This window comes from Lupinus angustifolius, unplaced genomic scaffold (genome assembly GCF_001865875.1).
Source record: "Lupinus angustifolius cultivar Tanjil unplaced genomic scaffold, LupAngTanjil_v1.0 Scaffold_45_196, whole genome shotgun sequence".
In the NCBI taxonomy this organism is placed as follows: Eukaryota; Viridiplantae; Streptophyta; class Magnoliopsida; order Fabales; family Fabaceae; genus Lupinus; species Lupinus angustifolius.
The window spans coordinates 1-14,096 of record NW_017721946.1 but is presented as its reverse complement, the minus strand read 5'-3'; the positions used below and the strand labels follow the sequence as shown (position 1 = coordinate 14,096).

General features: G+C 32.4%; 1 protein-coding gene across 1 annotated transcript; it reads left to right on the top strand.

Moving 5' to 3' along the window:
• Positions 1-8,331: 8,331 nt before the first annotated feature.
• On the top strand, positions 8,332-9,877 carry LOC109338876 (piriformospora indica-insensitive protein 2-like). The gene has a single exon (XM_019576226.1). The coding sequence runs from the start codon at positions 8,393-8,395 to the stop codon at positions 9,785-9,787; it is 1,395 nt and encodes a 464-aa protein (XP_019431771.1). The 5' UTR covers positions 8,332-8,392; the 3' UTR covers positions 9,788-9,877.
• Positions 9,878-14,096: the final 4,219 nt, after the last annotated feature.

The following is a 14,096-nucleotide window of genomic DNA, read 5'->3' as shown; positions in this document are numbered from 1 at the left end:
GGTTCACATTATCCCTTATAGGTCAACCATTTGGGTGTCCACTCATTAAGGTCATATCCGTTATCAGTTTTAGAAGTCCTTGAGTTGTCAGAAATTAGATCACTTGTTTTGTAACCCGAAAATAAATAGCCAATATAATTGTATTAAATATATGATGTCCACCTTAATTAGAAATTATGAATTTCTAACAATCTCCCACTTGAGCTTCATATTTTCCTAAAACAATTATATCACATATTCTTTAGGCGTGCATATATATGCTATTTCTATTTAGACTTCTCATTAATACAATCTAGTCCATCTCATATATCAACTACGGAACCACCATGAATTTCATCACATTCAAGCGTGACTCGACCACGATGATCACCATAATAATATACTTAATGACATAGATCAAATATGGATGAGTGACATGGAAATTTTATGCAATGTGATATCAAACATGTATATTTCCAACTGGGCATCCTTTATTCTTTAGTGAGATCAATCCAACTTTATTATGCATAAAAAACTGTATACAGCATCCAAAGTAAATCATAAAAGATATAGACTCTCACTGAACTAAGGTATCCTAAGGAACAACACTCATATGAGCAATATGCTCATGAAAGACTTTAGGTACCAAACCCTTAGTCAGTAGATCAGCTAGCATAAAATTTGTCCCTATATGTTGTATAGAAATGTGTCCATTTTGAACACTTTCTTTAACAACCAGAAACTTGATGTCAATAAATTTTGACTTTGTAGAACTACTATTGTTGTTGGAGTAAAGAACCACGAATTTGTTATCACAATAAATTATCAATGGTCTTTCAATAGATAGCACCTGTTTTGTAGACTTCCAAGAGATAACACCTCCAACCAATATAAACACATATCCAGAGGTAGAGTGTCTGTTGTCTAGACATCCAGCAAAATCAGAGTCAGAGTACCCAATGATCTATAAATTCTCAGACCTCCGATAAACGAGTATATACTCATTTGTTCTCTTCAAGTAACACATAACACATTTGACAGCCTTCCAATGATGCATTCTAGGATTACTTAAATATCTTCCTAAAACTCCCATGACAAATGTTATGTTGGGACTTGTGCAAACTTGAGCATACATTAGACTTCCTACTGCAGATGCATAAGGAATTTTTTGCGTCTCGTATCTTTCAAGGTCATTTTTGGGCCACTGTTCGAGACTAAACTTGTCTCCCTTAACTATAGGGGTATCCACTGGTTTACTCTCTTTCCTGCCAAATCTATCCAGGACTTTATCTATATAGCTTTCTTGTGATAACCTTAGGATACCTTGATAGCGATCTCTCAGTATCTGAATACCTAATACAAAAGAAGGTTCGCCAAGATCTTTCATTTCAAAATTCTTCGTTAGAAATCTCTTGGCCTCATGCAATAGTCTCATATCACTACTAGCAAGCACTATATCATCGAATATAATACCAGGAATATATATTTACTCCCACTGAAACTATGATACACACAATCATCAACTTTATTTGCCTCAAAACAATACGTGATAATAACTTGATGAAATTTGTGATACCATTGAGGATAAGCTTGTTTAAGCCCATAGATGGATTTCTTTAATTTGCATACCATTGACTTTGAGCCATCTGACACAAAGTTTTCTGGTTGCACCATATAAATCTTTTCTTATATGTCACCATTTAGAAACACAGTCTTAACATCCATCTGATGTAGCTCTAAATCAAAATGAGCTACTAGTGTCAATATTATTTTAAAAGAGTCCTTCGAGGATACTGGAGAGAAGGTTTCTTTATAATCAATGTTTTCTTTCTGAGTGAAGCCTTTAGCTACTAGACGAGCTTTATATTTGTCAATATTACCCTTTTAATCCCTCTTAGCTTTAAATATCCATTTCAACCAATAGGTTTCGCACCTTCAGGTAATTCGACAAGATCCTAAATTTCATTATGATGCATAGACTTCATCTCATCCTTCATAGCATCGAACCACTTTTGAGAGTTAGAACTTTTCATGGCTTGATAGATGTTCAATGGATCATCTTCTGTTAACCCAATATCATCCACATGTTCTTGAAGAAATACAATATAATCATCAGGAATTACACTTCTCCTCTCTCTAGTGTATCTCCTTAATGACACTTCTACTTCTTGAGGTTGTTGAATTTGTTCTATAGGTACTTGAGGGAGAACCTCATTGTTGTCTTGCTCTGGAATATAGTCAGGGACAATATTCTGAACATTATCTTCTATTATCAAATTGCTTCCTTGCATGGTAATAGGCACAAGAACTTATTCCCTATTAGTGACAGGTTCTTCCTCAAAGATACCATTGATTATGTTCTCTTCCTTCCTAAAATCAACTTCCTCAAAAAATCTTGTATTTCTCATCTCAAAAAAGAGTCTTGAAGTGGGATCATAAAATTTATAGCCCCGAGAGCGTTCAGCATAGCCAACAAAATAACAGCTAACAGTTCTTTAGTCCAATTTTATTTCATGCGGCCTATAAGGTCGTGCCTCAGCTGGACAACCCCAAATGTACAAGTGTTTTAAGCTTGGCCTTTTATTAGTCCAAAGCTCATATGGGGTTTTGTTAACTGCTTTACTTGGCACCCTATTAAGGATGTAAACTACGTTAAAGCTTCCCCCAAAGAGACTTTGGCAAGGAAGAATGACTAGTCATACTTCTCACCATATCCTTAAGAGTTCGGTTTCATCGCTCAACAACACCCTTCATGTCAGGTTTGCCTAGCATAGTGTATTGCATAACAATTTCATATTCTCTAAGGAAAGCACATATAACCCTTTCACATCATCCTTATTGTTCTTTCTTTTCTTATTATGAGAGGTCATAGCTAAGTGAGCACTCTCAGTCTTATCTCTCTGCAGTTTCTCTTCCTCTTGCACATAGTCCTTCTAAGTGTTATAACTCACTTTGAATTGCCCAAAGTATACAGAAAGCGAGATCAAAACCAAATGCACGAGCAAGTTATCACCAAGCTCTAACTTAAGTGACTTGAGTTTTGATGCGAGATTAGATATCTCCATAAGCTACTCCCTTGTGTTCCATTTCCCTTTATACTTAATAGAGATGAGTTCAGCCAAAAAGCTACTCATATCCGCCTTTTCATTTTTGGCAAAGTATGATTCTATTTCTTCAAGGAACTTCCTTGCACTCTGACCCTCATAAATAGAGTCATGAAACGCCTCTGGAATAGAGTGTTTCATGATCATTATACATATTCGGTTAGAATGCTCACATTTCTCAATTTTAACCTCATCGAGGATTTCCATAGTAGAAATGAATTTTTCCACTTAAAGTACCAAATCCAAATCCATACAGTCGAGAATAATTTCTACGGCTTCCTTATAGACCATAAAGTTTATCTCATTCAGCAATGGAATGTTCTTAATTTGAACATAAATATTTACAACACTAGTAAAAGAACAAAACAAATTGCAATCATTATTGCAGTTAAACTCACATTCCACTTTCATACTTAAATTCAAATGATGATGGGGCACATCACGAGTTACCTAGCACAACATTAATATTCAGTCTTTAGACAAAATATTAACTTGTAAGTGATACACTCAATGTAGTAATCAAACATTGATAATCAGTTCTGTCAAACAATAAGTCTTTCTTTGGACTGACTTACTATTCACATAAAAAGCCATATGATTATCACATATTTATTGCTACAAATATGTTTATAATTTGGGCCAAATAGTAATCTTCCTTTGGGCCAATCAATATTCATATAAAATTCAAACATACAATTGTCTGGATATTTTATATCAATCACTAATGGTACTCTAGTTTGTAATGGTCAAACATTAATCACAATGCATGTCAAATAATAAACCTTCTTTGGATTGATTTATCATTTACATATGCAACCGAATAATAATCACATGTGTGTATATAATCCAGCCAAATAATAATCTTACTTTGGGTCGATTAATACTCGCATGAATACATATACACACTAGCATTTGACATTTATTATGAACAATTCATATAAAAGATGTCATTATGGTGACTTCTTGTTTAAGAGGTTCACTTAAAATGTCAAACAATTTCATTTTCTAAAAGAAAAACTATTTAGTTAAGTTTTGATTCAACACTTAACCTTAATCCAAAACATATATTATTTATATCCACATATATAAATTCATTATAACATATTGATAGCACTGCATCATTCTCATCACAAGGACTGTTTTTCGAATTCCATAATGGTCCTTTTTGAATTTTCCATTACAAAATATTATCATTTTATACATGATTAAACATGACAGAGCAAGTTGTCCAAACAGAAACAATGTTTCAACAATAATAACTACTTAATAATGCAATCAGTCACCAACCAATGCAACAAACCACAAATGTTGCAATCATTTACACAAACAAGTCAGGTAATATATATAAAATAAGACATGTTCACATAATAAACTCATCACAAGATGCCTAACACAACATCAATTTCTAGTCTTTGGATAAAGAAAATAATTTGTAAGTGGTACTCTCAACATAATGATCATATATTAACAATTAGTTCTGTCAAACAATAGTATTTCTTTGGACCAACTATTATTCAAATAAAAACACTTTATAAATGTTACTTATTTATCATCACATGTATATTACTACTCGGTCAAATTGTGTCTTCCTTTGGTCAGAACACAATTTGCATCAATAATCTCATACTCATATGTATAATCTTAATCAATTTCCACAATGGAGGTTACTTTGACAACATATTGCAACAATTAATTCAAAAATATTTACCAAACAAAAGGAAAACAATATGGGTCCATTAAAAAAATTATGATCTTGGAATTAAAACCTTCAGATTTGTTATCTTTTATGATTAACAAATCTAATCCAATAATAAAATTACAAATAAAAAAAGATATATTACATATATATCAACACATAAAAATGAGTATAATCTTAATCAAATACAGAGTAGATTCAGAGTGAAAAACATAAAAAAGATATATACAAATCATTATAAAAAAAATTCAAATCAAATATGATCATGCATATCTTAAAACATATATGTAACACTATATATATACACTTTCGCACATTAACATAGTAAATATATATATATATATATATATATATATATATATATATATATTTTTAAGCATTAATCGTAACCATTATATATATATTAACTTTAGTTAGTAATACCAGACATCAAAACAACCTCAAGATGGAAACAATTTTATATGTATATATGTACATTTTAATTCACAATATATATACAAGACCATGAATTCCAGATTGTATATGTATAAAATTAAAAAATATATCTTAACCCATATACCTTATACATATACTTTAACAAATTGCAAAATTGTAAGTTGACAAAAGTCAATGTCCAATAGTAAGGCATTAGTGCACATATAATATATATATATTGCATAACAGAGTCATAAAAATAGTTAATGCAATGTCTATACATAAATCTGAATATATATTTCAACAACATTGTAAGGATTTATAATACAAATTACTCATAATTCAAATAAGTGGAAGCACATGAAAGTTATCCTCATTATTCGTAAATACCCAATTTTTAAAACCAATAGCGGAAGCATAAAAATCCCCAAATTTATAAATTAGGATTCATAAAAAAATTGGGGAAAACATCTTTAATGAAGAACCATAAAATTCAGAACTTTTGCTCTCATAGTTGTTAGATATTTCCATATGATTGATGAACTACCAATCCTAGAATCTTGAATCTCGTGATTCTCACACATAATATAAAACAAGGATACAAAGTCATACATGAATCCATGTTCTTTGATCTACTCCTTTGATATACCTTTTCAGAGAGTTTTGGTATGATGATCTTCCTCAACCAAATCCTTAATTCCTTTTGGGACCTTCAGTTTCTCTCTGATGGGGATAGGTGAAAACTATTTGTGATTTGGTGTGTTGGGGACCATAACCATTCCTTATGTGCTAACTTATAGGGTTCCGGTTATCCCCTATAGGTCAACCATTTGGGTATCCACTCATTAAGCTCATATCCGTTATCAATTTTATAAGTCCTATGAGTTGTCAGAAGTTAGATCACTTGTTTTGTAACCCAAAATAAATAGTCAATATAATTGTATTAAATATATGATGTTCACCTTAATTAGAAATTATGAATTTCTAACCCAATGCACACAAAAATTCCAGAATGGTCATGCCTTGGCTCTCATTAGAATGGAAGTGGCCCAAGTGGGCCCTTAGTTCTTTGAGCTTGATTCACAGGCAACCAGTATATTATAGAGATGGATGATGAATCCTAATTTATTCAAATAATAGAGATAATATAGATGAATGTTGATTTCTAATTTATTTAAATCATTATTAGTTTATTTGTATTTTTTCTTTTGAGGGGAAGGATATGAAGTGTCTCCGGTGATATAGTTATAAGGGTCACAAACTTTTAGAAGTTAAAAAATTTGGTGATACTATGTATGATGGTTTCTAGAATTGGGTTTGATAGGAAAAGTAGTGGTAATGATGAATTTGATAAGTGTTTTATTTGAAATTATGGGAGTAATCTTTGATAGGTACTAAGAAAAAAAGAAGGAAGAGAATCTATATGTTGTTGATAAGCTACAAGTAGAGATGGCAAAAAGGGCCGCCCGACTCGTTTAGCTCGCGCCTGCAAATGCCCACAAAAATTTAAGTGGGTGCGGGCATGCCCGCATTAGTTAACGGATAAAATTCAATGTCCTGCCCGTTTTAAAACTAACTAACGGGCTTGTGGGCGACCCGCAAACATTGTTAAATAATTTTAAAAAATTAAAAAATTCATATAATAAATTAAATTAAATTAAATAAAGTAGTTGAAGATAAAAAATTAACAATTTTTTTTTATATTTTATATGAAATTTAACAAATCATATTAGATTACAATTTTTTTAGGGATTAAAAATCACATTACATCATAATTTATTTAAAATTTTCTCCTTAAATTATGTTTGTGGGCTGCCCGTATGCCCAATGGGAATGCCCACAAACTTAGCGGGCAAAACAGGCCGGGCAAAATGGACAAATGGGCAAATTTTCTATGCTCTGTCCACATAAAAAATGCGGGCTATGCGGCAATGCCCATTTTGCCATCTCTAGCTACAAGGCTCTACTCTTATATCATATTGAAAGATAATAATTTAATTTCATTAATCATCACATACAATATTTGGTATATATATATATATAGACTACATTGCATGTTTTGAATTAAAATGTAAAGATAAGAAAAGATAAATATTGAATGATTACAAAGTATAAGAAAAGATAAATATTGAATAATAAATAATATTCTGAAGATGATTACTTTAGTGAGCATTCTAATAGGTGAAAGGTCCATTAGATTCTCTTGTATTATAAAAGTTAAATACCAAACTATTATTTCTTACTTATTGGAAGATACAATAATAAACCAAAAAGATGTTAATTTTTTATGTTAAAAAATACATGATCAAATATTGTATTTGCTGCCCTACCAGAATAACTAGAAAAGGGTACTGAAATAAACTAATGTGAACTATGGAGAACAAAATTGAATGAAGAAAAAACAAAAGTATTATATGGTAGTAGTAATGGTACTGTCACTACTCGTGAAGTTAAAATAATTCTTTCAGAAAAATGGTAACATTTTCTAACAAGGGATGCTGGAGTTCACAGTACACTAGGAAAGGAAAGGGTAGCACTTAACTATCGACTGAAATTTAATGAAAACTTTATGAACACCATTCCCATTTAGTGTATTTTTTGATAGAATGAGATAGAGAGAAAAATACAAATAAATGTATTAAAATATAAACATATGATGCCATTGTTGATGTTCAAAATAATAGACCTTGAAATTTAATTTGGTATTTGAAGAAATGAAAAAGGGTTGAATGAGTTGATGGATTGAAATGAAAAAGAATGTAGGTCTTTGTTACGGATCCCTGTATGTTTGGTCGGCTCCATTACTTTAGTTTCAGGCTCATGTCTTATCAATGTTACTCTTGACAATAATTAACACTTTAAAAGTTCTGAAAATGTGCATTGCCTTTTATGGTAACTCTTTTGTCTTTCCCTATCTAACTCCCTTTTTCATGCAACCCAACACTATCATACTCACACTATCAATTTGTGGGAACCTAAAGTTGACAGTTTTGGATTTTTCTATGCAGTGCACCTTTCACTACTGACACACAAAAAATGAGATGCTTTAGGGTTACCTTTACATTCTTCTCCTTTGCCATCAACACCATTCAAGAAAAAGCATTTTATATAGAGAACTATATCTTGGTCCATACAAACCTTGCAATTCCATGTGTGTTTTGTTGTCTTAGTTTGAGTCTTCTTGATATTATATGCTATAATGCTACTTTCACAAATGGCTTCTATGCCTCTTATTCTTATTGGGTTCCTTTTATTTTTTGGTGAAATGTTGGCAATGGGAACTAATTTAGATGATGAAGAATTGTTGGGATTGTATGAAGTGATGAATGCTCTTGTAGATGAACCTGACTTGGCCCAAACATACCCTCAACCATGTTTAGAAACTCCATGGCCTGGTGTTCAGTGTGAAGAAAGCACTGATGACCCACCAATCTATCATGTCACAAAGATCCACATTGGTCCTGATATATTTTTCCCACCTTGCAAAACTTCTGCATACTTATCACAATCCTTGTTGAAACTTACTTATTTGAAAACCCTTTCAATTTTTAACTGTTTTGTTACTTCACCAGTTACTCTACCATCAACTCTCTTTGGCCCCTTCTCTTGCTTAGAACACCTAGCCTTGCATTCTAATCCAACTCTCTATGGAGTAATACCTACAAGTTTGGGTAGTGTTCCAAATCTTAGGGTCCTTAGCCTGTCTCATAACAGCTTACAAGGTAACATCCCAAGAGAATTTGGTGGTTTGGTTTGTCTAGAGCAACTTGACCTTAGTTATAACAATTTGAGTGGTCAAATCCCCAAGGAAATTGGAGGTATGAAGAGTATAACCATTTTGGACCTGAGTTGGAATAAAATTGAAGGGAATATGCCTTATTCTCTAGGACAACTTCAGCTTCTACAGAAGATGGATTTGAGCTCTAACAAACTTACTGGGATAATTCCTCATCAATTAGGAAATCTCAAGAGGTTAGTCTTGCTTGATCTAAGTCATAATTTTATTAATGGGCCTATTCCTGAAACAATGTCTAGTTTGGAGCTTTTAGAATATTTACTCATTGATGATAACCCCATAAAAGCAGGGATACCCTTATTCATAGGGAACCTTTCTAAGCTCAAATCAGTGAGCTTTTCAGGGTGTGGATTATTTGGCTCAATGCCCAACATTTTCTCTTCCTTGGAAAGTCTTTCAGCTCTCACCCTTGATAACAATAACCTCACTGGACCAATTCCTCCAACTTTAGGTTTGCTCCCAAACTTAGATCAACTTAATATCAGCCACAACAGTCTCAATGGAATTCTTCAACTCTCTGATGAGTTCATTGTAAAGCTTGGTAGAAGGTTGGATGTAAGAAGAAACAGTGACCTTTGTATCAGTGATCATTCAAACAATAAGAATCTCTCTTCTTACTTGGAAATTCCATCTTGTGTAGCCAAAAATGGTTCTTTTGCTGATAGAACACCAAAAGGTCCTGCAGGAATAAAGCCAACTTGGTACAAAAGTAACATAAGTTCAAGTTCAACATTGCTAGATCTACAAGTTATCCTGTTTGCATTGGTTTCAAATTTTATCCTTAGTTTGTTTTTGTGATACTAGGAATGTATTTTTATAAAATACTTTAACCATTCTATATTTGGGGTACTCAAACTTTGATCTTATTAAAGTGTATTTGTAGGTAATATCATTGCAAAAAAAAAAAAATATTTTGTTCAAAGATTATAAATATTTGATTTTTAATTGACAATTGTATATTTTTATTGATACGTGACATAATATGAGTTTATGAGACATAGTTTGAGGGATAGACATCTGTCCCAAAATAGTGTGTCACTCCATGTGTTATTGTGATTGGTCAGAAAAATAATTAACTATTAAAATTTTAATTTAAATATATTTTTTCAATCAATCACAAGCAGTGGCACATGGAGTGACATACTTTGTGATACAACATCATTATCCCACATTATTAGAGTTTTCATTGGAAATTAATTATTCATGTAAATTTCGATACATTAGTGACTTGAATTAATTAATAAGAGTGCATGCAAGAGTGAAAAAGAACAAAGTCAGAGATATTCAACTTTTAACTTTTTTCTATTTGATTTTAGTATCTTTAGGGAATAGTTGGGTCTAAACTACAAAGTACTGTCCCCGAGTGTTATTGTCTGTAGCAGGCTTTAAGAAAGAGCAGCAGGACTGTTGTATTGGCTCTGAATTCTGATACCAATGAGCATGCTGAAACCACCCTTATTGCTGTCAACATAAAAAAAGATGTCCACCTCAGTACTTGTTTTGGGCCAAGGTAGACCTCAAATTTGAGCCATTGATATCAATGACTTGGAACTTGTTTAGTAGGTAAATGTATAAAATATGTCATTTATAAAAAATTTAAGGAAATAATTGTAATCTTGCTAAGTTTAAGAATAGGAAAAAGAGGGAATGTAATGAATGTATAAGCAAGGTACCACGGAAGTATGGGCGGTACTCATATGATCTTTAATTAGAGGACCCAAAGGATCTTAATTAGAGGTAGAGGTGGCCTGCTCAATTGAATCGGCCCGCTAAAACTTGAAAATTAATAGGGCTTGGATATCTCATTAAATACTTTTTATTGAAGCCGGAGCTTTTAGCCCGGGTTGGCCGCGCTATATTAAAACCGGGCTCGGGCCGGGCTTATACAGGTGGGTTTGGGCTAGAGACGGCAAAACGGACATTGCCTGCGGGCGCGCCCGCATAGCCCGCATTTTTTTGCGGCAGGGCATAGAAATTTTGCTCATTTGCCCATTTCGCCCGGCCCGTTTTGCCCGCTAAGTTTGCAGGCATTTCCGTTGGGCATGCGGGCGGCCCATAAATATAATTTAAGGAAAAAGTAAGAAAATTTTAAATAAGTTATGATGTAATGTGATTTTTAATCCCTAAAAAAGTTGTAATCTACTGTGATTTGTTAAACTTCATATAAAATATTAAAAGAACTGTTAAATTTTTATCTTCAACTACTTTATTTAATTTAATTTCATTTATTATATGAATTTTTTTATTTTTTTTAAATTATTTAGCAATGCCCGCGGGCCGCCCGCAAGCCTGTTAGCCCATTTTAAAACGGGCAGGCAAATGAATTTTATCCGTTAACAAATACGGGCATGCCTGCACCCGCTTAAATTTATGCGGGCCAAAACGGGCCGGGCGACCTATTTTGCCATCTCTAGTTTGGGCAACCTGTTTTCCTTATATTTGTACCTTTTTTTTGGACCTTTAACTTGATAATAAATATTACGTGAAAATTTACAAAAACAACTTATAATAAAAATAGATAATAAATATTATGTTATGATTTTGAATAAAAAATAAAGTAATGTATAAATATAAATATTTATAAATTGCAATAATGTTATAAAGTTAAGTATTATATTATTTTTCATATTTTGCAGAATATCCTTTTAAGTTCGGTCACAAAATAATATATCAAATCAAATTAGAAGAAATTAAACCATATAGATTTCAATTTTCCTTTTTTAATTGTGTATTTTATTAGATTTAACTTCTACAACAAAAACATAATAATAACGTTTACAACAAAATTAAAAGGCAACATAATTATTTACAGTAATGAACTCAACACCACCAAATTTAATATAATATTTCGATATGCAAGTTTTGATAAACACCATACGAAGGATAATATTTTTGATAATGTCCAAATGTTTATATATTAAAGTAAAGTTACAAATTATATTGTGTTAGGAGTGAGAGTCCAATAAAAATGAAAAGAGATTTACTAATTGATTTATGTTAAAAATCCTATATGTGGACTTGACATTACGTCTTAACTCAAATACAAGGCATTAGATCTATAAAGTTGGTTACATTGGGTATAACAAGTGTGTTAAAAAAGTTATACACTAATATCAAATTATATATATATTGAAAAATATAAAATCAAATTTGAGGGCAAAATAAAAATGATTATTTATTGTATATTAAACAATTTAATTATATAAAAGTCAAATGTCCGATTTCTAAGGCGACATTTGTTGGATGAAACATACACATACTCTGAACTGGATTATTCCTTACCATAAGGGGAGATGATACTATTGTGAAGAAGATCTTTGCTCCTGACATTGGCAAGATTTTGATGAAGACACCAACATCGCCAAAAGAAGAAAAGGAAGAATACTTATGAAGACAAAGAAGATTAAAGCTTCAAGAAATTTGATTAAGTCTCTATAGGTACTTCTATCCTAAGGCTTTGTTTGGAAGTTAGGAGGGAAAGGAAAGGAGGGGGATGAGATGGTAAAGAGGGGGGAGGAAAGGAAGGATAAGGGAGGGCAAATCCAACTAAACATCTCCCTTGTTTGAGAGTGTAGAATTTAGATAGGAGGGGATGGAGGGTTAATGTAATACAAAAATACTATTTTACCCCCCTCTCCCTTTAAAAATCAATAGTATGTTATGTATTATATGTTATAGAATAATATTAGTAAGGGTAGTAAGGTAATTTGGCTTATTTTCTCCCAAAACACCCCAATTCGGGGGAACAAGGTATTTTGGCATTTGGAGGGTTTGAAAAATCCTTCAAAACCCTCCCCTCCCCTCCACTAAACTCCCAAACAAGGGAATCCCTCTCCTAAACCCTCCATTTCCTTCCCTCCCCCTCCAAAATGGTACTCCCAAACACACCCTTAAACTCTTGAATATACAAAGAAGTAATGCTCAAACTATTTTTAAAGAAAGTTGAAACACTTTAAAAATACTTACAACATTTTTTAAAAATAGTGTGTAACGGGTTACTTCATTTAAGTAACAGATTACGTGTGTGAGAAAAGAGTTATTCAACTTAAAACTGTTCAGAGTAATCCATTTCTGTCTTTGAGTAACAGATTACCAGTTTTGAAAAGTTGAGTAACCGATTACCCATTTTGTTGTAATCGATTACTCTAAATTAATTTTAAATGAACAGTTGACAGAGAGTTTGGGTAATCGATTACCCAATATCAGTAATCGATTACTGAGAGTTGTTGCATGAGATTTCAGATTTCAAAATGAAATGTTTTCGCTCCAAACGAAATCTCTTCACTTCAAACAACTCCTACACTTTCAGAAAGGCACCATGGGTGTTTGGAGAGTCTATATAAAGGCTCTAACTCTCACAACACAAATACACAACAACACACAACTCTTATACAATTTCCAAAAGCTCTTAAACTTATTCTGAAATTATTTCTCTACACTTTTTGTAACTTGCACTCAAACTTTCAAAGTCATTTTTCTGAAGTTGCTTAGAAGTGTTTCAAAGTTTTCCAAAGAGCATTATTACTTGGTATACATAAAGAGTTGATTGGATTGCAAGTTATACTACTTTCATACTTGTAAAGGCAATCTGCCATTGTTGTACATTCTTCAATATTAATGCAGAATACTTTCTTTCACGGGGTGTGAGAAGAAAAATGATTAGAATCACTTGGAAAGGTGTTTTCCAAAAGTGAATAAGAATTAGGGAGTGTGTAAGGTACATAGAAATCTTGGGGTGAGATATTGTAATTACAACTCATAATTCTTAGTGAAGAAATCTCTTGTGCTGCAAGAGTACTAGACGTAGCCTTTGGTGGACAAGAAGGTAAACCAGTATAAAAATCACTGTGTATTCTCTTCTCCCTTATCTCTTTCATTTTATCTTGATTATTTTTCTGCATATATTTTTTTCTGCATATATTTTCCGCTACACGTTAACTCTTGATTTTGCAGAAAAAGTTGTCATAATTTTAAGTCAACTAATCCTCCCCCCTTTTAGTTGCAACCCCGTTCTTACAATTGGCACCAGAACTATATTTGAGTAAGATATTCTCAAGTCTGATCCTATATCAAGATGGCCTCAAGATCATTCCTAGGAGAAGGTTCC